This window comes from Pholis gunnellus (assembly GCF_910591455.1).
Source record: "Pholis gunnellus genome assembly, chromosome: 4".
Classification (NCBI taxonomy): domain Eukaryota; kingdom Metazoa; phylum Chordata; class Actinopteri; order Perciformes; family Pholidae; genus Pholis; species Pholis gunnellus.
The window spans coordinates 5014803-5038164 of NC_136530.1; the positions used below are offsets into that span (position 1 = coordinate 5014803).

Consider the following 23362-nt stretch of genomic DNA (forward strand, 5'->3'; position numbering starts at 1 on the left):
CGGCCGGTCTTTATTCCTACTATGGTCGACTCAGTAAATATAGCCCAATGAGGCTCTCGCAAAGCTGGGAGTGGCTTTGTGCTGAGGGTACCATTTAAAGATGACACCGTGGATTGTCATCGCATGCATCGTGTTATTCACTCCCGGGTGCAGACGGCGCGGCCTTTTAATTACAGCACGTGGCCATCCACGGGAGATAGACTTATTACTGAAGGCCTCTTGAGCCCTGAAACAGCAGCGAGTGGCTCCGGAGCGAGGGCTCTCATAGGATACTCATCGTCCTATATCTATGTACAGCACTTAATCGCTTCTATATCAGTGAACAGCACTTCAGCTCTCGGGTCAGACAGTTTGTTTATGAGACGTTTGCTTCATTAGGGATGCGTGGCGGAGGCAGCTTCACAAGTTCTTGATGGAAACAGCTGAGAGGAAAAGATGAATATAGTGATTCACTTCCTTGTCCCCAAAGAAAATGCACTCAGTACACAAACTAAATCTGGATGTGCACAAACACTTAAGCAGCCTTGTTCCGCAATCACAGAATCTTCTTGGAAGTCCTGCAACTCTCTCGTTTTAGCTACACGACTGAACTCGAGCTGAGCGAAACAAGAGCATGCGTGTGGAAAGCACGTGGTCATTTTCCACTCTGCCTTTCAACGAGAGTGGCGTCGAGCAGAGAGAGAGAGAGAGCGAGAGAATGGAGCGGCGCTTGGTTTCAACATCCCGTATCATAAATCTGGATTAAAGAACCGGTGGTTTTGACAGGCCCGTTTCATCTCGTCCGTCTGAAGTGTTACTCACGTCTCCAGGCCCCTCGAGGGCTGACTGATGAGTGTTTGTGTGTGCGTGTGCGCGTGCAGCTGGGGTTAGCAGGGTTTGATGAAAGAGACAGACAGACTAGGAAAGGAGAACAGAGAGCAGTATGTGCGAGAGGTGTTGAGAAGTAGTTCTTTGTTTTGTTTTTTTAATTAGTGGATACTGAGCCAAGTCACGGCCTGCAAGTCTACACAGCACGTGCCATCAATAGAACAGGATACTTCAACGGTCATGAAACATGCTGTTATTCGTCCTCACTGATTACAGAGGCGCATTTCATTCCTCTACTGGAAAATAAACTCCTGGGATTCGTCCCGTTTTTGAAGTGAGAAGTCAGACCTTAATGCAGATAATGCTGCTTTAAACATAAGCGGCAATCACGAGAGCATTTCTGAGTAAACACCGATACTTCACAATGTGCTCGCACTTGTTAAAAGGCCCTCAAGAGTTTTGACAGTCAGAATCAACCGGTTGCGGTTTTAAGCTCCGAAAGGCCTCAAGTCGGCACGCGAGTGAGGTCGGCGCCTCCTGGAGTCTGGGCTGAAACCTGCGGTTATGAAACAAGAGAAAGGCCCCGGCTGGCTTTCCACACGATCGGCAGCGGAGTACTTTTCCTGGCTTGGTCACCGAGTCCTGAGGTCATCGCTCATAACAAACCAGCGCTGGCAGCTCATTTAAATCAATGCGGCGACAGAGTTCCAAATAACTCCTACCCACAAGTGGGCCTGCAACATTTAAAAGTGACTAAGCTTCCACCAAATACAGCAGAGCATTCTGCAGAAGAGGATCCTTCTTTTGAAAAGGAGTTGCCCCGAGGGAAATCACTTCCAGCAGTAGTTGTGTGACAAACAGTGAGACTTCCTTCCCTGAAACTGTGGTTAGACGAGAAGTACAATAGAAATGGGAGTACCCGAAATGCTCTGGTGCAAAAATATAGCGGATCTCTGCTGCCCCCACGTGGCAGAAACATTCACTACATAGCAAACAAACTGGCATAGAAGTTCCTCTTAATTTGCGTTTACTTTCCATGGCAAGTCTGCTTAATGAGAAGAGCTTCCTGAAGAGAGCGATAGTGTGTGTGTGTGTGAGAGAGAGAGACTGCTATAAATCATGCTGATTAGCTTTACTTTTGTGCCACATGGGTCTGTTCTGAATTATACAACTCTCTGGCAGTCAGTTAGACTCAGTTGTCTTTGTGCATCAACAATAGTACATATGATCATCATTAAGTAGCAGGAGAGGGAAAGATGTACAGAAAACACCACAATCTCCACCAGCAGGTATTTCCAAATAAATTTATTTTGTAATTCATCCAATGTACAAAGCAAAGCATGGACTCTTCTGGACACTGACGTGACTGAGCTGGAAACAGATGGACCATTAATTTCCATCAAAGAAACAGAAAAGATTACCTAGAGGAGGAGGGGGGGGAGAGAAACACAGTGACTCAGTTTAATTTGTCGTCAATATTTCCATTTTCGACTCCATTAACAACCATGAGCACATGCGTCATTACGCTGTCGGGTTAAACTAATTAACGGGACGTGTCTGCGATGATCAGCCGAGATGTCGTACCACAGGTCTATTCCAGAGCCTTGACGATGGCCTCGTTGGCCTCTATGCTGATCTGAACCGCCGCCCTCGCCCCCTCGTCAGACAGGCCCGCCATGTCGGACTGGGCCTTCTCCAGGTTGGCCCTGGCAGCCTAAAAATAGAAAGTGTCACAATGAGAAACATAACAGGAAAGCAAATGATAAAGCCCACAGTTCAGATATAGTTTCATTGTCGTCCTCTGGTTCTTTTTGGCACATCCAGAATGATTTTAGAAAGCGTAGAAGCAAAAAAAACAAAAACACGACATGCAGTTTTTTTTACATAGTGGATACCAAGGTTTGAAATACGATTCTAATCCAGATCGGATTTCAAAGTGTGGAAGTCCTGAGCAGTATTCCCGCTGAGCAGCAGGCGCTATGGAGGGAAACAACAGTTCGTGGAAAGACGGCAAAATAAATCGTCTGCTGGCACTTTTATTTTCTGCAATGTTTAACAGGCTCCTGCTCGCTCGTTGGAAAGCTGCGTCACTACGTCGTTACTGACTCCTACATCGTGACCACAGCAACCCATGCAGTCTGGACGCACAAATCCGATCACTTGCAAATAGCAAAGCGGACGGTCCCGTCCTAAAGATCTGAGTTGAGAAACAAAAAGGGATTTTCCTGCAGTCCAAACATAGCCACGAACCAGCCTGCTAAGCTCATCCTAAAAACCTTTTTTTATGTGATGTGAAAGTCAGAAAAGCGAGGCTGAACGACGACGAGTCAAAAGCGGGGACGAAGACGAGCAGAGAAGATCCCCACTGCCTCTTTGCTATGAAAGCTCCATTTGTCACGGTAGTGATTAGAGACGAGAAATGCCAAACATAGCTGGGAGTTAAAGGTCTCCCAGTGGGGATTTGACACATCTGCTATAACTCAACAGTGACTGACCTTTCCCTCCTTATTAACAGCGTGGGCCCATGTGCATTTCCACCGCAGAGCAGAGGACAACGAGGAAGAAATAACTAATTTACTGCTACGGAGTCAACTTGACAGTGACAGTGGCACTGCCCGAGGTCAAAGAGAGACGGCTCATAATAAAGCAGCCCGGCATTAACAAGACTGACATTTAAACAAGGGCTGAACATCGAGGGTCCAACCGCAGTGCCCATCAGACGGATAATCATCAGCTGGGAGGTGCTCATCAGCAGAAAGGATCAAAATGAGAGGAATTCATGCAGGCCTCAACGAATCGGATATGGACACCAATCACACAAATGTCAGTCAACTAGAAGATCCATGAAGAATTGACTGTAACCCTGCTCGATGCAAGACAGCTGCAATTGCTTATCTGTACAGTTTGTGACAAAAATGTACTTTAAATGATCTTTGAAGGGAAGATACTATCATTTTTTTTCGACACACGCCGACATAATAATATTAAAAGGAGAAATTCATCTTTTTATCCTCAGTGAAATCAAAAGTTCAGAGCTGACGGCAGAACAGAGCTGCTCGGGATTAGAAACACTCGAGGACGTAACGGGACAAAGACAATGGCTGCTAGGTCACCGGTGGTTTGGTGAAGCGAAGGTTAGGAGCAATTTAAAGTCTATTTTTAAAAAGACAAAAAACACCAGCCTCTAAAACACAATGAATCAAAAGGTCTGTATTTCAAATGCAACAGAACAAAAAGGAAATCAAAAGTTGAATTGGGATTAAAAAGGAGATATACTGAGTGAACACACTGTTGCTTAATATAAATAAATAAATGTAAAAGATACCGTTCCTGGTTTTTAAGAAGGCTTCCCTTTGATATTCTGACTCTCAGTCCTCAAGTTCGAAGGCTGCGTTCTGACTCAACAACAGCCACAAATATCGATCCTTTGCATTTATGGCTACTACCTCATTCAAAATATGTAGAACTGGATCATCATAGCCCATTAAACAGTGATCAATGCCATCACCATGAGGTCAAATCATTAAGGTAAATACGTGTGTGCTTATGCTTTTGGATTCATTTTACCACCGGCCGTTTTATCGTCTTCTCTCCTACTTTTCTGGATTGATTTTTCATTGTGATGTTCTCGTACATGATGGAGCCTGTAACTATATTTAGCAGCTCCATTTGGATGATTACTCGAGGCTCAACGCTAACCTGGCATCAGCTGGTGTCTGCCGAAACTGAAAATATGGTTTCCACTTTCAATCCCCATAAGCTTTTGAGTAGTGAAAGATACCACGCAGTCACATGTCAGCTTAATGATAAAAGGTGACATAAAGAATACAAGTTTTATTACAGTTACCAAACATCAGTTTGTGTTTTATCTGATACTTTGCAGTATTTGCATTTTTTTTTGATCGAGGAAGTCACTGGTTGCTTGCTAATCTGGACCTGTGTGCTCATTCCCACCACAGATCTTTTGGTCCTTCAGCGCTGAAGTCTTGGATTGTGGACCCCTCAAGTGATGCCAACATCAGCTTGTCCATCCTCTCTGCTATCAGAGACGACCTCCAGTCTGTCTTGATTCTGCTTAGTCAGCTGAATCTCCTCTGGCATACAGCTGAAGTGACTGGGGCGCATGTTTTGCTATTTACTGCCACTGGGAACCATTACTGTTGAGCCCCGTGACCACTTCCCTTACACTGAAGTGACTTACCTTAAGGTGGCTTAAAGTAAGTCACTTAAAAGTCTTAACCTCTCATGTTTAAACCATGCAAAACACCACACTTAATATAACGTCATAGATATAAGGCTGCATGGGAACTTGTGCTTCTCCCCCAAATCTACAAGTCAAACTTTCCATCATGACCCTCTGAGTCAAACCTGTGGATTAATGTAGGCGACGCACTCAGCAGTGCCGATCACGTTGAAAGATATGGACAACATGTAATGTTTGATAAATGTATTTCATTTTGATAGAGCAAAAATGTAGATATATTAAAAGTGACATTAACTGTGTTGGTTTACACTAATCCAAAAAAATATATCAGACAGATTCTTATTATCTGGTGGTATTTGTGGTCATTCTGACCAACATTAGAGCAGATGCCGCTCTAGTTTGTATGAGAGTGTGGAGTGATGTTGACATTATACTCACAGCGATGTCCAGCTGGTCCAATGGAGCAGCCTCCTCAACTAGCAGTTGCACTGAAGAATCAGCGTTGACCGTTACTGACCCACTGCTCACTGCGTGCGTGTACACACACACACACACACACACACACACACACACACACACACACACACACACACACACACACACACACACACACACACACACACACACACACACACACACACACACAAAAAACAGTGTAACTAGATATGCCAACATACAGTCATCTTCACTGTGTTTTATAACCAATGATGCAATGTGCATTATAGAGCCAGGACACCCTGCCTCACTCTCAGGCTTCTGTTACACAGTGCACTCTCTCATCGAGAGGTTTGTTCATCTACTGTGTAATCGCTTTACATTCTATGTTTCATCGACATCTACTGTTGAATTTGTTTGGGAGGAAAAAAATGGCAGAACTCAATCATTTAACAAAGAAATTAGGTGGACGGCAGAGCTATTTCATAGCAAAATTAGCTGCGAACAACTTAGCGTAGCATACGGAATGAATAATGCATGCGTCACGTTTCAGCTTTTCAGAAAGATCAATAATAAAAACACTTAGATCAAAATGTGGGGGGGCTAGCCAGAAAGTGGGGCAGAATCTCTCGACATCACGAAGATCTTTCATGACTAGTCAGAGCATATATTAGACATTTTGATATGTTGAGCCGAGAGGCACATTATAGAAGAAAAGACATCAACATAGTACCTACTGTAAGAGCATGTAATAGATGGTGATCTGATATGTTGGTTTCTTTTTTAAATAATGTGTAATAACGCATTATGGGCTATTATTTGCCTACACATAGATGCCACTGTTTGTTTCATTCTACCAGCAGGAAAATTAGGTTTAGGCCCTTCAAGTAAACTGACCTTAGTCGTTCACATTTGCTTTAGGAAAGTAAAATCTCACCGAAGTATTTGGCAGCAGAGCCGTCGTCACCAAAGACCGTTACAACACCGGGCCGGAGCACCTGGAGGGTGGGCACGTGGGCCGGGAGGATACCGAACGCACCGGTGAGTGTGGGCACGTCTACCTGTTTCACGCTGGCCCCGTTGAAAAACACCTGGAGAGTGGAGACAGAAGATGGAGAGATGCATTCACTGACTTATGGACTAACCTGCAAACAGTTCGACATCAAGAGAAAGTGACTGATCATAGATACAGCTGCCAAAAGGTAGAATTTACAACAGAGCAGAGCGGCATCAATGATACAACCTACTCGCTGTCACCTTTCAATTGACTTTTTATGCAAAATAATGCACACAATTTTGTTGATAATGTATTTTTTTTATTTTTGCACTGGATCAAACACATCAGGTCTGCAGCAGAATGTGAATTAGACCTGCAGCACTGTGTGGAAGTGGAGCTCTAAGTTAGAGGAACACTGGACTGAATTTAGTACAGAGACATGAACCTCAAGGTTAGAGAGCATTAAACGCAATGTTGCCAAGAGTCCGTTTCACAATTAAGTAATTCTTAAACTAAAACACATTTACATACATGATGTACTCAGTTATCTAAATGGGAAAAGAGTGATATTGTTTCGCACAGTATTCTTTGCCTCACTGCTGGTCAAAGACAGTGAATGACAGCTAGCTTGAACTTCGTTAGCTAGCTAAGCTCAAACTTTAAATGACTGTCTGCACGCGGGCATGAAATATAATACTACAACTAGCAGTGACTACAACACCGCGTATTAGTACAACACCTCAAAATGACGCGGAGACATGTTTTTGTTTTTGCATTTCAACGAGAAACAACAGTTAGCCGTCTAGCTAGCTAGGCCCCACAGAAGCCTCGCCATTGGCATTAACGTCAAAGCTAGCTTACCTGTGTCGGGGAGGCGAACGTGAAGGACATCTGCGGGGCACCGGACACGGCCTCGGCGTAGGAGCGAGCGTGCCTCAGCACGGGGAGGGAACGGCGGAGAAATCTTGCTGCCATCATGTCTGAAAATCAGATTTTTATTAAAGTTCAAGTGAATGACAGAGATCCTCCAAGCCCCTTTGCGTGGTAGTCGATGTGCGCTCGGTAGGACAAGGACGTTGGAAACCTACCCATAAAGCTTTACGGTGGCGCAGAGGATGCTGGGTAGTGTAGTCTTTTGAAAGATTACAGACGTTTAGAGAGATATGAACACGGTTGAGCTTGATTATTAGTTGCAAAGGATGCAGGGTAGTGTAGTCTTTTGAACAAAACATAAACACTGATCCTGTCAGTTTATTATTATATATGGATATTAAATATGTATATTTTTGGGATCATTATTCCTGCTGCAGATGGTTACGGTGGAGCTCATTTTAACTTATTTATACACTGTTGTTCAGTTTGAGTAGTTAGGAAGGGTTTGAAAAAGTATAATGTTTAAAGTAACTAGTAACTAAAGCTGCCAGACAAATGTAGTGGAGTAGAAAGTACAATATTTGCCTCTGAAATGTAATGGAGTGGAAGTACAACGTTGAATAAAATGGAAATACTTAAGTAAAGTACCTTGAATGTGTACTTCAGTACAGTACTTAAGCAAATATACTTAGTTATATTCCACCACTGATCATAACATTCTCTCTTACCACTCACAGCTTATCAAAACATACAATTTACTGCTTTTTATAAAGAGGTGGAGTAATATTGAGCAGGATTGAGTTCTATTGGTCCGGCCCTCCACAACAGTCCCTGTTTCTCATGTGGCCCCTTGGGAGAAATAATTACCTACCCCTGTTTTAGAGAGATGATGGGAGCAACATTTGGGGAAGAGTAGCTCATTTGTCAGTCAGAGATGATGTACAATGTTTTTCGTGTATAACACTACTGAGCTCACTTCACCAGTAGATGGCACCAACGTGATGTGTAACATGCTACACGGGTAACAAATATGGACCCACTCGTTTGTTCTGGGAGTTTTTTTGCTCTTTTATGTGCCACTTGAATGGCACTAAAGACCCCAAACACACACAGACATACTAACAGACTTATGAACGTGATGCTTCGCCGTTTTGCCCACACGTGCAAGCGAGTGACTTCATACACCTAATGCAAAATTAATCAATAAAAGAAAACAACAAAAATAGAGTGCTAAAATGTGTTTTCAGGAAATATAGTTAACATTAATTGAGACAATCGGGCTTCCGTGCACCGCAACACTGGCTTGACCATCGGGCTAATTTGGAGAAACCCTTCAATCACGCAGCTCTACCTCACTCCTCGCGTCACGTGGTGCGCCTCTGACTGGGTGGTGGGCGTGTCTTAAACAGTGGGGTTTCATTCATAAATACTTTTAGCGTTAAAAATCCACATTAAAGTGTCCACAGAGGAGATTCATGTTTATTGGCTTTGCCCACCTCGGACCCTGCATGGACCCGGCCAGTTGAGTAGGTGAGTGCTACCTTTTTTTTATTTTATTTTTTTATTGCCGCATGCCTGCTCCTCGCGCAACCTATTCAAGTCGTGATCTACCTTTTTCTGTCGGTGTCACCGGACTGATGAAAATCAGAAGCGCCTGTGTGAAATATATCAAGATGGCATATTTATTAACCTCGCTGCGCGGAGTGTAGCTGGTTTTCATCCAAGTTTACCATCGGCATCATTTCATCACGCAATGTGAAGTGATTTTGTCTTTTTTTTTGCAAACGATCGTATCAGCCAAACCTCCATGAGGAAACAGCTGCCGGAGACGAAGCTCATTATTTTGTTCCGGGGGGGGGGGGGGTATTGCTGTACCAAGCAATAAAAAACGGGATGTGCAACAGTTTTTTCCCCCTCCAATCTTCAGCTGGTTATTGCAAGTTCCAACATTAAACAATCATATTTTGTTCCACGGAGGTGTTGTAATCATGGGACTAAATATATAAAAAGCTACTCGAAACGAACCCGACACACAGTACATACACCAGTAATGCAGCTGGCATAGACGGAAATGTGGTTACGCGTGACGGGATCCATCGCTGGGACCCCCGCGTCTCACCATCTGCTCAGGCCAGCCAGCAAGAGAGCAATCCTCAGGGTTCGAAACACCATGGAAGTAAGCAAATCTCAACAAAGATTTACATCGATTTACAATGCTCACTTTTTACAAATATGATTATTTCTCCTTATATTTATTAAAGCCGAGCAACAGATGATCATTTTATATCTAACTGTATTATTGCATTAAATCAATATAGTGAGGCAGCTTTAGCTTTATTGATGTTGAAAGACATTCTTTAAAGAACATGCTCTGATGTTGGGTGTCATTCCTTGTGATGAACTACAGTATTTCATCATCACCACTGAAACAGACTGGACAGGGAAGCCTGTCAGTGATATCAATATATATATATTTTTTGAAGTGCATGTGTTGAATGCAGCAGGCACTCATGTAATGCCAAACTGATTTACCCAAACTGAATAATTAACCAAATCGTTGTGCCATGTGCTTGTCACCAGCACTGCCGTCCTGTCGCCTCGAGGCCGGTGGTCTGGGGGGGGGGGGGGGTCGTGCAAACACTGTTGCTGCTCGGGCTTAGTGGGCTGGTGTTGGGCTGAGGATGCAGCAAGGGAGCTGAGGAGGAGACTCCTGAGCCACAGCCTGACACACACACACACACACACACACACGTACACACATCCAGAGCTGCTGCTGCGCACTGCCCTCCATCAGGGTAAGATGCTGGGCTGGTAGAAAGCAGGATGTGGTACAGCACTGCAAAGGGAAGCATGCCGGTCACAGCCTGATGCGTTTCCCGTAACCGTGTATTTTTTGTTGTTGTTGTTTTTTCATGCTTGGACAGTAGATGCAGGGAGTTACACAGGTTGGAAGCAAACAGCTTGGCAATAGCTTACAGGTTGTGGTGCTGAAGTTGAGTGCTGCAGTGACTGGCAGGAGAGCAAGGAGCGCTGAGTGCTGCTGGCATGTTGCTCCTACCCTGCTGGGTGAGTAGCTCTATCCAGAGAGAGTGTGTGTGTGTGTGTGTGTGTGTGTGTGTGTGTGTGTGTGTGTGTGTGTGTGTGTGTGTGTGTGTGTGTGTGTGTGTGTGTGTGTGTGTGTGTGTGTGTGTGTGTGTGTGTGTGTGTGTGTGTGTGAGAGAGAGAGTGTGGGCGTTTGGTGCAGCAGTAGCTGTATTAATGGCTATGATGTGGAGGAGCAAACGCATAGCAGCAGCGGTAGTAGAACTCAGCTGCTAGAGCCAGCGTTTAGTGAGAGCTGGTGTTTCTCTCTGTTGTGTGTGTGTGTGTGTGTGTGTGTGTGTGTGTGTGTGTGTGTGTGTGTGTGTGTGTGTGTGTGTGTGTGTGGGGGGAGGTAGGTAGGTAGAGAGCCTTCAGGCCGATATGGAATTATGGGTGATGATTTGCAGCCGAGATGCTGGCATTTGCATCATTTGTGGGATTCGACACATGCGCACAAGCACACGCCGTACACACACACACACACACACACACACACACACACACACATACGCACATATATTTGGTTTCTGCTCCAGTCTTTTCACGACTGTGAGATGATTTTTTTTCTAAAGCGTCTTCTATCACATCATACAACGTGTTATAAGACATCAGGCATCAATAATGGACAGCAGAGCCGTGCTTTATTCTTGTGAATTGAGAGAAGTGTTGTTTTATGTTTACATGTGCATTACGCCTGGATTTGTTATTAACACAGTTGAAAAGCAAAATCTCTGGTGGCTGACTTTGTGGTTTGATGACCAGCTCTGGTAACAGACATTTTGTGTGTGTGTGTGTGTGTGTGTGTGTGTGTGTGTGTGTGTGTGTGTGTGTGTGTGTGTGTGTGTGTGTGTGTGTGTGCTATCTCTCAGGGGGACTCTCTAGTTGGCCTGGACCATGAGCAATGAGTCTACCGTCTGGAACATCCTACCAGAAAACTCCACAGTAAGTCTGCCTTTCGCCACCGGCTTATCCTCAAACTTCCTGTGTGTGTGTGTGTGTGTGTGTTAGTGTGTGTGTGTTGTGTCCAGCTCACCACCAGAACCATACTTCCCCCTCATATTCTCTTCTGGCCGATTGACTTGGCTAATAGAGAACATCCTGACCTGGACCTGACGTAATTAAATCTCTGATCTAATCTCAGCTTTAATTTCCCCTCGCAGAGAAATTAAAATGTGACGTCGTAGTCTAGCGCCCATCGACACTTGGTGTGTTCAGCAAAAAACAATTTAAGATCTATGGACACTATAGGATCCTCTGTTTCCTTTACGTGACGTTGGCTGTCACGCCACTGTGGTACTTCATGAGAGAACAAGGCGTGCTGCTGTTCTCTGCTCTCCCACTCGTGTTGCCATCTATCATTTTATTTAAACCATTTACATTTCTCTTCTGCCCACATCTGCACAAAGGAACAATGATACACATGGTTTGCTTGTACAATTAGATTGAAACGCAAAATTCAACTTATTAAAGGAAATAAATAAATCAAGAAAATGGGTGTTTTAATAATAAACTCTATATGAATTCCACATTATTTATACGGCTAAGAGGAAATGTATTTGTTCATACAAACATACATCTTGCTAAATAGAAGAATAAAAGATCATTACTGACATGACTAAGAAACTAAAACACTTGAATGTAGTTATTCATGTATTATGTCATTTGGCCATTTTATTTATTTACTCATTCACAGATTCATAGCTTAATAAGTCTAGTTTAGTTTTCCATCAGTAAAATGTGCTTCCTAGCTAACCGCTAGCTGCGAGCGCTGAACTCCTGTTTGCTTTAAGGAATAATTGTGGACTCGAGGTCATGCAAATGTAGCGAGGAAGGCTTTATGCCACATACAGAATGATATTGACGGAATTTGTGTTCTTGGTGAGGTGGTAGATCAGTGAAAGACGTGGGTTTATCATCAGCTGCTTAAGTGGTGGATTACATCAAGTTTTTTTCCAATGAATAAAGAAGGAGAGACTTCAAGTTGTCCTTCTCCGTTGAAACATGTTCATCCAAACTAAACTAAATGATCATTGGTTCTACAGAGCCTCCACCAGTGCTGCTTGTGTGGTTAATTCACTCAGCTGCAGTCCTGCTTGTGAGAGCTTTCCCGTAGCTCAGGTACACTGTCGACAGGTTAATGGCTCTGGCATTTATTGATTCATCTCACTGTTGCATTTATAGATTCACTTTATGCCGGCCAACCAGCTAAATCAGTCTGTTAAGCTGCTTGGTGTTACTGGGAAGGTGAAACAGCTGCACAGTGAGGTGGTCAAATTTAGCAATCAGCCATACCTTATCAGTTGACTGTATGACTGATTTAATGAGACACATGTAGGACAGAAAACAAGTCAACAGCATATTACGACAGCTTTTTTACTGTTGATGCGCGGAGCAGCCATGTTGGATTTTGTGGACGGGGTCGGTTGTGTCCGTCCGACTTTCCGAGTCGGAAACTTGACTACAGACGGCGTTTCAGTTTGAATCTGTTCAAATGGAAAGCAGCATATTTGGCGCGACTTAACGCATTGTGTCAGAATTCAAATTTGAGGCTTTTTTTAGTTGAGTTTAAACATGTTTCTACCTCTCTCCCTCAGCTCAGAGAGGATGTCAGTTGATGCTTATGTGGGAAGCTTTTTGCTTTACCTGCGCTCTCCCTGTTTAAAGCACCGCACTTAATGTCCAAACTCGGCACAGGAGGTCACCTACCTCTCCTCCTGTTATATCTACTTTACTTCCCCTCTCTGCCTACTCATGAATCAGAGTTGTACAATAACCAGTTAACAGATTACATGACTGGCATACGGTACCGTGCACTGAAGTTACACATGTAGACCTCTTTTCTCTGCAGGTGAACAGGTGTCTCTAGTAATCTATCTCTCCATCTCTGCCCTCCTCTGTGTCTCCCAGGAGATCCCGTTCGTGGCCGAGGAGCAGCAGGATGGCTACGTGCTCCTCCTGGTGATCCTCTCTGTCTTCCTGGTAGGAACAGTGATCTTCATCACCATCTTCCTCATCGCCTTTCGTCGCTGCTGTCGAGGAGGGCCATGCTTTGCCAGGTGCGATGCAAAAAAAAGAAAGACGCCTTACCTTTTAGCATCTACGCCAAAATAGGTTTCCCTGGAAACGTTATTCCCAATGCACTTCTGTTTGGTATGAACATCATTTGTAGGAGACAGGGCTGTAAACTTGCATAATAGATAAGGCTCTTTCAGTTGAAAACAAAGCTAACAACTTCCTGTGGAATCATCCGACCTGCTCCCAAACCCATCTTCAGTATGATTCCAACAGCAGACAATTGATCCATTAAACAAATGAAAGCATTTAAAGCTGTATTGCAGTAGGTTGTAGAAAACATTATGTAACCCCAAAGAGACACATGTTAATGCAGGACAACATAGTGCATTCACTCATGAGACATGTCAGCTGTTTGAGTATCAATACCCCCCCCCCCCCCTCCCCCAACTTAGCTGGAAACACATTCAGCGTTCACGCTCGTCTATTAGCGATTCATCTGTGTTTATTCAGCAGCAAACATGGCTACCCCTCCAGGACGCTTTGTCCCTCTCCACAGCGGCACGAATCATCAAGTACACTTGAATATATGAGAGCGCACCAGCTAGATGCAGATAAACAGAGAGCACAGAGAAAAGGCGAGGCTTGCAGGGGGAGAATCGGGCAGACTGGTACAAATGATGAGTGTAATGAGATTTCATAGCAGCCATCGGCGTTGATTAATCTCGCATCGGTACCCAGCCCTGTGTCTGCACGGGGAATACACACTCACACACACTCACACACACACACACACACACACACACACACACACACAGCGTGAGGAAGCGGGAGCCACAGAGGAAATGAAAGACAAGAAGAAGCACAGATCTGGGTGGACAAGTCAATTCACACCCACACACGCGTACACACACACACACACACACTCACTCACTCACAAGTGCACACATGCAACTCATATCTCTGCACAAAGAAATCAGATGGAGAGAGAAATATCTGGGAGGAGCTTTCAGTTTCTTGTTTCCGCCTCACAGTGTAAATTCTGGGCATGAAGAAGCTTGTATGAGTCAGCGTAAATAAGTTGAAACGCGAAGGGTTTACAGAAGATACTAAAAGGAGTATACATGCTTCGTCCATGAAACAATGTGGCCATTATTGTGTCTTTTTTTTTGCTCTGTGTCCTTAAAGATGAGTGGAAGCGTGCAATTCAATAAAGCACCATGCTTTATCAATCCAAGAGCTCCCCTGGCCCCGAGGGTTATCAAGTTACCGGCAATGATTTAGGCCCTCATTGATTATACAGCCAGGCAGGCAGACATTTAGACAAAACAGCGTGGTGGACATCCTGTCATATGACCACGTTCTTTTTATAGTTGTCTTGCAGCTGGATTTTTAAACACAAAACAGAGCGGTCAAACGGTAACGCAGCTGATCGTGAAGCCTTGTACCGTCCGTGGGGCTTCAAACCGACGAAAGAAGCACCTCTGGGGGTAATCGTGTCACAGCATTGATCTGAATGTTTCTGTGTGCCTCAGGGCCAGGGATGACCCCGAGAAAACCAACACCACCTACGTGGAGGAGTCTCAGCCCACCCATGGTAAGAGAGGAATGGACAAAGAGGGAGCGGGGGATAGGGAACACACGAAGAGGCGAGTAACTGAGGGAGGGAGGAGTCATGCAGACGGGCAGGCTGGGAGATGGAGGGATGGGATTGATGGAAGTGGGGATATTTATAGCGCGTCAGCACAAATGTGTAATGTGTTTTCCATTAAAAAAAAAATGGTGATCTCGGCCCAATTAGTTTAAGTAGCTGTGCCACTCCAGCAATGCATTTTGACATTTTCGGACAAGCGAATGTCTCGGATGCAAAATGATTTATGAAAACGGAGCATCAGTTTGGCACCAAACTTGCTTTTGTAAGGCTTTTTGTTAAGTTTTCCAGTCAGCAGTTTGTCATATTACCATACTCGCCCTCCACAGATACTTCACTTCTGACTTTTTAAAATCTATTTTTTGTGTGTGTGTGGGGGGGGATGTTATGACTTTTGTACACAGTTGAAAGAGATGGGGAAGGACATGCAACATAAGTCCCCAGCTGGAACTGAATTGGGGACGTTGTGGTTCGTGGTTGGTGCCCTGAACCACTTGAGGAGGTTTAACTTTTACATTGGCTGCCTTATTGAGATGGTTTGAACAAAATAATCCAGTTTCTCAAAGAAAGTTAAGGGACAGACTCGACCCAATTGAGTTTTATGATGTTGCTATTGAATTTCTCTCAAGATACCAGTTCAGCAAGGAAACTGTGATGGAGCTGAACAGAAAGATTGGTCAATACTGTGAAAACAGTTCTATATCTTCTATTATTTGGCCATATTGCTCCATTGATTCGGCCAACAGGTTTTTCTCAAAGGAGGCTGAATTAGAGCTTCTCTGCCGACCCATCGTGAGTAACGTTAGGCTAACTAACTGACTTTTTAGCTAGCTAGTTATCAACAACGTAAACATTTGTTAAGGAATACAGAGCAGCTGGTTTCCGCCCCTCTGTTAGTGCTCACTTACTAGTTCCCAACAAATGTATACATTTATTTATTTTAATTTGGGAAGGCAAACATCCCCATATAGATTAAACTCTTTAATTTTGGTGTACTGCTAACGTGCTCACAGTGACAATGCTAGCATGCTAAAGCTTAGCATGAAAAATGTTTACCATGTTCTCCATCTTAGTTTTAGTAATAGCATGGTCACGTTCTCTAACTGGCACTAGACACAAAGTGCAGTTTTGTGGGTTTTTGGTCGTTTGTCGTTATTCTGTATTTCACTGAAAGAGTGAAAAGTCCGGAGATCGTCACAGTCAGTAGGCTTCATCCTCTGGGGACCATGAATGTTGTTGAGATATTTCATTCTGGAGCAGATTGACCAACATTGTCATCCCGCGAGCCGTGTCACTAATAACAATAACCTCTCGCTCTTCCTCTTCTGTCTGCCTCCTCTCTCTCTTTCCTGTTGGGTATCTGGTAGAAATCACCATCAGGGTGGATGAGCCCGACTGCCTGTCAATGGCCAGCTCTCACAACCAGGAGACCGACCGCTTCCTCTCCACGGGCACCATGGGCCGTCGCGTCTCCTTCAACGAGGCTGCGCTCTTCGTTCACGGCAAGAAGCCCCAGGAGAAGGGCCGCAGGTTAGAGAGCCAGCGAACACAGAGGCACACATTTAGAAAATGCTTTTTATTCTCATTAACGTCCGTGCACTCCAGCTTTACTTTACCCCTCTGTGATCAAAGGATTCACACATTTAACTGCATCCATCTCTCTTCTGTGGTAGTTTAGGGTTAACAATGAATCCAGAATGCATTAAGTCTGCTGTCGACACAAAGAGTTCTCACCCCTTCTCGTTATTTCACTACCCTGCTTTTCTCTTAAAGCCGGGAGCCTGATGTGCAAATACTTATAATTATTCTGTGAGGCTACATGCAGAATCCAGTGCAACTGTGATGGGTCTGCAGTCAGACATTTCCCCATAGCTGTTTGCCTCTTAAGGATAAGCGTCATGGTTTTAAACTTATCCAGAGTGAATGCGACTTGTTTGTCACCTTGAGAGGATTTTAGTGCTTTGTATTTCAAGCGGACACGTTGTAGAAAGTGAGATTTCCATGTGTTTTTTTTATTTATTTAGAGCAGGTCTAGATACTGTGAAAGTAGCAAAACACTCCATTCACGGAGAACACAGATCGTATAAAGAAACTGTGCTTTAAACGAGCCTTGAGGACTTCCGAGGAACCTGAAAGCACCGATCAATAAGAGCAGACTTTTTCGGGAGGGGCGCTTAAAGAGACAGCGCTAAAACGGAGCGTTCCAGACAGAAGGTGAATACAGGTTTTCTCCATAGACGGTACATTATAAGGGGGCACAGTCAGCCTCAGGTTCGGCATTTTGGCCGTCGCCATATTGGTTTTGTTTAGTCAGTGAACTGAAGTGACCATATGTGGACTGCGGATGAGAGACGTGGAGACGGTATACGACTGAGGTAGCGGCCTGTCAATCACAAGGAAGGAAGGAAATGGAGCATGATATTTCCCCTTTAACTCTATGTTGTTCTCTCCAGGTACACTCTGACCGAGGGCGACTTTCACCACCTGAAGAACGCCCGGCTCACACACCTCCACATCCCTCCCCCGGGCCTCAAGATTGTCACTATCCATGAGTGCGATTTGGCTGAGAACAGCATCACCATGACGGCGCGCCCTGTCGCCAAGTCGTCGCTTTCCATCTTCCAGGTGAGGGCCGTTAACCTGCTTTTTAGTCCTGATGCATCGATTGTCTTGACTGGGGTAAACTAGAAAGTCAGGGCGAGAGAAAATGTATCTATCAAACGCAGGGATCTCTCTGCCTGCTCATTTCAACAGGCTGTGCACATTGATTTTCCATTCAGACGTTCAATCGCTGTTGCAAAGCCGACAGCTGGAGAAAGGATCCGGACGTGATGTTCATTCATAGCTTTTCACGTAAACATGAAAACAAACTGTGGAAGCGGAGCTACCTTGCTTGGCTGTATTTGTTATAGTCTGAATACAACTGACTCAAAAGGGATCTTTTTTTTGTGCTTCTCTTCAGCCGATGCTGTGCCCTCTGCCACAAACAGTGTTGACCAGCCTGAGCGTCAATACCAGCTGTGCCCTCCCTGGAGACGCTCTCAACTCTGTGGTGGACACCAGCTTCAGCAAGAGCACTATTGCTCTCGGCACTAAAGAGCCAATCTCCAGCTCTGTAAGTCGCCTCCAACTGCTGTCAAATATTTAGCACCAAGTAACAGTGACGATGAATATATAACTACTGTGAGTGTGCATACAAATTACCTGTAAGAGCTCGTGTTGTGGAAAAATGCAGTGTGTAAGAAGTGTGTTGAGTTAATCATTTGTAGCGTGATGAATTTTCTCGAGATAGTCACTCAGTACACCAAACGGCTATTCAGGCAGCCAGTCAACCAGTGAGTCATACATAAGGACTTCAGAGGGTCATGGAGCCTGAGGGAGGACCAACAAGAGTGATGGTTGATGGGTAAACAAGGAAGCCTGTGTGGAACATCACTGTCAGACGGGATTAAACACACACCACCAGTCTTGGCCGGTTTTCTTTCTGACCACATCTATCGCTCTCTCTCCCTCTCTCTGTCTCAGATCGAGATGATGGGAGCGGGGCCCCGGGGCAGAGGCAGCAGTGTCAGTGTCGGAGAAGGGGCCTCGGTGAGGGGCGGCGGTGCCCCTCATGCAGGAAGCCAGGGGCCCGTGCTGCAGTTCTTCACTAAACTGCGGCGCCACGCTAGCCTGGAGGGGGCCAGTCCCTACTTCAAGATCAAGAAATGGAAGCTGGACAGCAGCCAGAGAGCCTCCAGTCTGGACACCAGAGGTAATGGATCCGTGATTTATTTATGCATTAGATAGCTGTTCATATTTTTAGAAACGCTCGGTGCCAACGCAGCAGGGAGGTGCAACAATTCTTTGTGGTTCTCGTAACTGAGAAAATAAAAGTTGTACTCTTGGCAGTTTCTTTCTTAGATATATTTTCTTCTATTTATTCAGTATTTCTGTCAATGTTCCCTCGTGGCGAACAGACAACCGTTAAGCAGGGGGGCTCCAGCAACCAACTGTGAGACGCCTCTTTGGCTGCTAAGACTCGGAAATACACACAGACACACACACACGTACAAGACAGATGGCTCAGAGACGTAAAGTTTGGTCTTCCGAGTCACTTTGAGCCTCTGAGCAAACCCTCCCTGCCGATCCCCTTTCATCCTGTACGAACACACTTCTTCTCCTCCGATCCTACCGAGGGATCGAGTAAAAAGATCACAAAATCCCCTCAGAAACCTCAACAGTTGATGGAAGCTTTCTCCTGAATTAAGTGTCTCGGCAGTCCTTGCCTGCTGCTAGCACAACGTGCGCAACTCACTGCTCCCCCCTCCGTGTCTGTTTGCGAGCCAGGCTCTCCGACGAGGAGGCAGTTCCAGCGGCAGCGAGCCGCCAGCGAGAGCATGGACCAGGACGACAACGACGCCCGCCACATAGACCTCATCCAGTACTTCGCCCGCACCCAGGACATGGCCTACTGTGCCAGCCACCCATCGACACGCCTCCTCTCGCCTCCTTCCACACCACCCCCCTCCCTCGGCAGGTATCTTTAATTCCCTTGCCATTCATTTCGTTCACTGCTTTGCTGCCTTGCACTCATTTTTTCTTTACTGTAGCTAGAAAACGTATGGTAATGTTGTACAGCAAGATACGGCTCTAAAGTCCCAATTCTTCACCACATTGCTTGAAAATAAAAGTGTGCTTTTATGACACAAAAAACCCTCAAAGTGGTTGTGTTAACATGCCAGATGAGCAGGCATACAATCACATTTAAAACTAATCTGTAAATCATTGAACAATATAGAAAAGGATGCTTTAAAGCAGCCCTCTTTTCTATCCCATTTAATTAAATCAAAACACAACATGCTATGTAACTACTGTGTAAATAAATACTATTTAACCACAGGCTGATTTGCATGTAATGAGATCCCTGTAAACAAGAACCACTTTCACGATTCGGAGCCAGATGTGGGGGATTCCCAGAGTGCACTTATTATTTGGAGAGTGAAGCGGAGAATCGGGACGCAGAGTTTATTCTGGCATAGGAAACCATTCCATCGCTGACATGGTCTGATAATGTCATGATGTCCACGAAAGGGCAAGGGTCACTGAGATTTTGTTATTTTAAGATTGCAATTATAGCAACGCAGATTCCGCCCAATATGAGGTTATAAACAAAAATAACTAATCTCCCGAAAGTAGAATTTACATCACTGACTATTAGATTAAACAAAATCAATATTTCTTGTGTATGTTTGCAGATTTTGTTGCTGAAAAGCAATTTCCTGGAAGCAGCAGTGCTTCTGCTGATATCACTCTAGTCGTTTCTTACAGTACTGTATTGTATGCTTTACATTTGCTGATGAAAGCAGGGGATTTCTGGGAATTTTCAAGCCCCCATGGCATCAGTATTCAGCTAAATTCAGTTTAAGGACATTGCCATTGCAAGTCATGAAAACCATTCTGTGCGGTGTGAACACAGTCATGTGTCAGGTGAATGTGTTATTCAGGTAAATGCTCTGACATTGATGCTTGTTTTGCGTGTCCCGTGTGTTTCTCCCCTTCCTTCTCTCCTAACTATTTTTCTTTTTTTTTTATCTTGTCTCGCCACACCTGTGTGCACGCTACAGGGTAGAGGTGGAGGTGATGGTGGAGCCCAGCTGCAGCCATGGAGGACCAGGGGTGATTGGCCTGTCCCCTGATCCCCAAGACGAAGCACTCTCCCTGGCAAGAAGGGAAGGTGCAGACCCCCCAGATCCCCAAGACCCCCAGACACTTTACAAAGACATATGGTCCCTTCGCGCGACACTGGAACAATACGCCGCCTCTGACCAGAGCAGCAACAATGACAGGAACTCCGTCTGCAGTGATGCTGAGAGTGTGTGTTCGCTGGGCGGGCGCACGGAGACGGAAAGAGGAGGGCTCCCCAGGTACCCGTCCCAGGATTTAGGGGACGAGGCCGAGGGTGGAGAGGATGACAAGGACATTTCGATGTATATGGATGAGAGGTTGCGGGTGAAGGAGGGAAGAAAGAGGAAACAGAAAAGCACTGAATCAGAGCGAGGGGGCAGCGACGCAGAGACGGGGACTCGTAAATTGCTGCAGATGGACAGCGGCTACGCGTCGATAGAGGCTCCATCTCGCGGTCCAGAAGACCTGCGACTGTTTGGGAGCGGCAGCCCTAAGGACAGAACTGCCCACGAAAAACGGCACCACTTTACCAACGAGGGGCGAACCGGCACTATCGGTGAGAGCTTTGAGTCTCATTTTCTTGAGGAGGAGCTGGAGGACCAGTTGCTGTTGGGCGCCAGCGGAGGAGTTTCCATAGAAACAGGTGCTAGCTCACTGAGCTGGGTCCCGTACGGTCAGATGCTCACACCTCGAGAGGCCGCGCAGCCTTCGCCTCAACCGCCGGCTCTGCACCGGCGAGACTACAGCATAGACGAGAAGACGGACGCCCTCTTCCACGAGTTTCTCCGCCACGACCCTCAGTTCGACCAGCAGGAGTCGCCGCTGAAGAAGCACCGATCCCGAGTCCACCTCCGCAAGCAGTGGCAGCGCCACAAGCAGTGGAGCGACCCGGGTGTCAGGCACTTCCAGTCCTCTTTCGACCGACTCCGGGCCCCGCTCAGGAGGGGTGAGAGTGTGAACTACCCGCTGGACACAAGCTACCACAGCACGCTCCCCCGCATCGTCAGCGCTCCCGACGAGGAGACCAGCGAGGGGGCCGGCAGCACTCCCGACGCTCCAAAGGTAGCGCCGACCACCACGAAGACTGGGGGCGAGGACGGGGAGCAGGGTGTCGCTGTCAGAGACGCTGAGGACAACACCTCCTCTTCCCCAACACATCTTCATCCCTCCGGTGAGCACCTCGACCCTCAGGAGGACAGCAGACAACCCGCACTCCCTCCCGAGCCCCCGGACGAGCGCTCGCCCCCTCAGCCGCCCGACTCCTCGGGCTACGGCCCGCAGACCATCACAGCAGAGCTCACAGACAAACTGACTGCTAACCTGGATGACAGGCTGTACACGGGCCTCCGCAGGACCAAGGACACAGCCGCCGAGTGCGTGACGGTGACGGCCGCACGCGCCTCTCCGGACCACAGCCCAGTGTAGCAGGGCTCCAGTCGTCCTCCTCGTCACCCTCACTCCTGCTGATACACACTTTCCTTTCTGTTTGATTTGTCTCGCCTCAGTTGTATCGTCTCTCTGTGTAGAGCTTGAATGGTGTTTTGAATCGGAGGCGTGCTTTAAATCATCTTACGTCCAGCTGGTCCACTAGAAACGCAGCTAGCCTCTCCTCGTGCCGTTACAAAGCTGTTCAATGTTGCCATTTTGCATTTTTCCATTGAGGAAGAAAGATCCAATGCAAGATAATAGACCAACAGAGCTAACATATCAAAAGATGATATGCTTTTTGTAATAATTGTTTCCTCATTAATTGTTTCTGTGTCTGTAGTCTATGTCCATCTCTGCCTTCCTGTCTCTGCTCTCCAGTTTGAATAACCGACGCCAATATGGCCTCAGTGCTTGTTGATCCACTGTGAAACAAGGTGCTATTAGATGAGTAGAAAGCTTCAGATCTGGACGCAACAGCGAGTCCTTTGATCATGCATTAGTGGAAAATAAGTAGTTTTCTCACTATTAATGAGCTCCAAAATGATCTAAAATACCTGAATAGTTCATCAAAGCCTTGTAAGGCAAATTTAAAGGGACAGTTCTCCCCCAAATGAAAACGACGTATGTGTCTTCACTGTTGTGCTATTTATCCGTCTGGATTGTTTTGGTGTGAGTTGCCGTGTGTCGGAAACAACGAGCCTCTCGTCCACACCCTCTGTGCTGTGATACGGTTGCTGGGTGTAGTTCAGAAGAAAGAAAATAGTTCCTACATGCAACTGCTCACAACGGTTTTTGGGGGAACCGTCCTTTTAAGTCGTTCACACTGGTTGTTTAGATCAGTAGTTCCCAACCTGTGGGGGCCCCAAGAGAAGTCTGAGAAGTTTAAAGTGATTTATGTTTTTATTACAAACAGTTGCGTTTGGTTTGGTTGTGTCCTCGGACCCCGTATAGCTACGTCAATCTCATCCACGCTTGTTGCCATTTTTGTGGCAATTTTTACGAAATTTTTCCTGAATGTAGCTCTGTAGGAAAGTGACGTCCCAGTTCTTAATCACTAAAAAACCTGTGATTGGTGGATTGTTTTTCCAATTGTTGGAGGCAGCCTTCAAGTGACTAGCAGCCAGGAAACAATATAAAAACTAATTTCCTCTTTCTTTTGTTCGTATCCACGATTTGTTCTTATTTTGTCAGCCCTCATTGATTTCTG

At 45.7% G+C, this 23362-nt stretch overlaps 2 protein-coding genes across 3 annotated transcripts; one reads left to right on the forward strand and one right to left on the reverse strand.

Annotated features, from left to right (window-relative positions):
- Positions 1–2097: 2097 nt before the first annotated feature.
- atp5f1d (ATP synthase F1 subunit delta) lies at positions 2098–7536 on the reverse strand. Of its 2 annotated transcripts, XM_079157540.1 has the most exons (5): positions 7305–7536; positions 6384–6537; positions 5450–5538; positions 2392–2521; positions 2098–2228 (listed from the first exon to the last, which is right to left on the reverse strand). In XM_079157540.1, the coding sequence occupies exons 1-4, from the start codon at positions 7419–7421 to the stop codon at positions 2399–2401; spliced, it is 483 nt and encodes a 160-aa protein (XP_079013666.1). In that variant the 5' UTR covers positions 7422–7536; the 3' UTR covers positions 2098–2228; positions 2392–2398. The 2 variants fall into 2 exon arrangements, with proteins under 2 accessions (XP_079013666.1, XP_079013665.1); XM_079157539.1 differs by having other exon boundaries at positions 2098–2521.
- Positions 7537–11291: 3755 nt separating this feature from the next.
- Positions 11292–22152, forward strand: cbarpb (CACN subunit beta associated regulatory protein b; the record flags this gene model as incomplete). The annotated part of the gene is made up of 9 exons (XM_079158248.1): positions 11292–11339; positions 13305–13453; positions 14945–15006; positions 16428–16590; positions 17514–17685; positions 18023–18175; positions 18586–18814; positions 19390–19579; positions 20667–22152. 9 exons carry the CDS (start codon positions 11292–11294, stop codon positions 22150–22152), a joined length of 2652 nt encoding a protein of 883 aa, XP_079014374.1.
- Positions 22153–23362: the final 1210 nt, after the last annotated feature.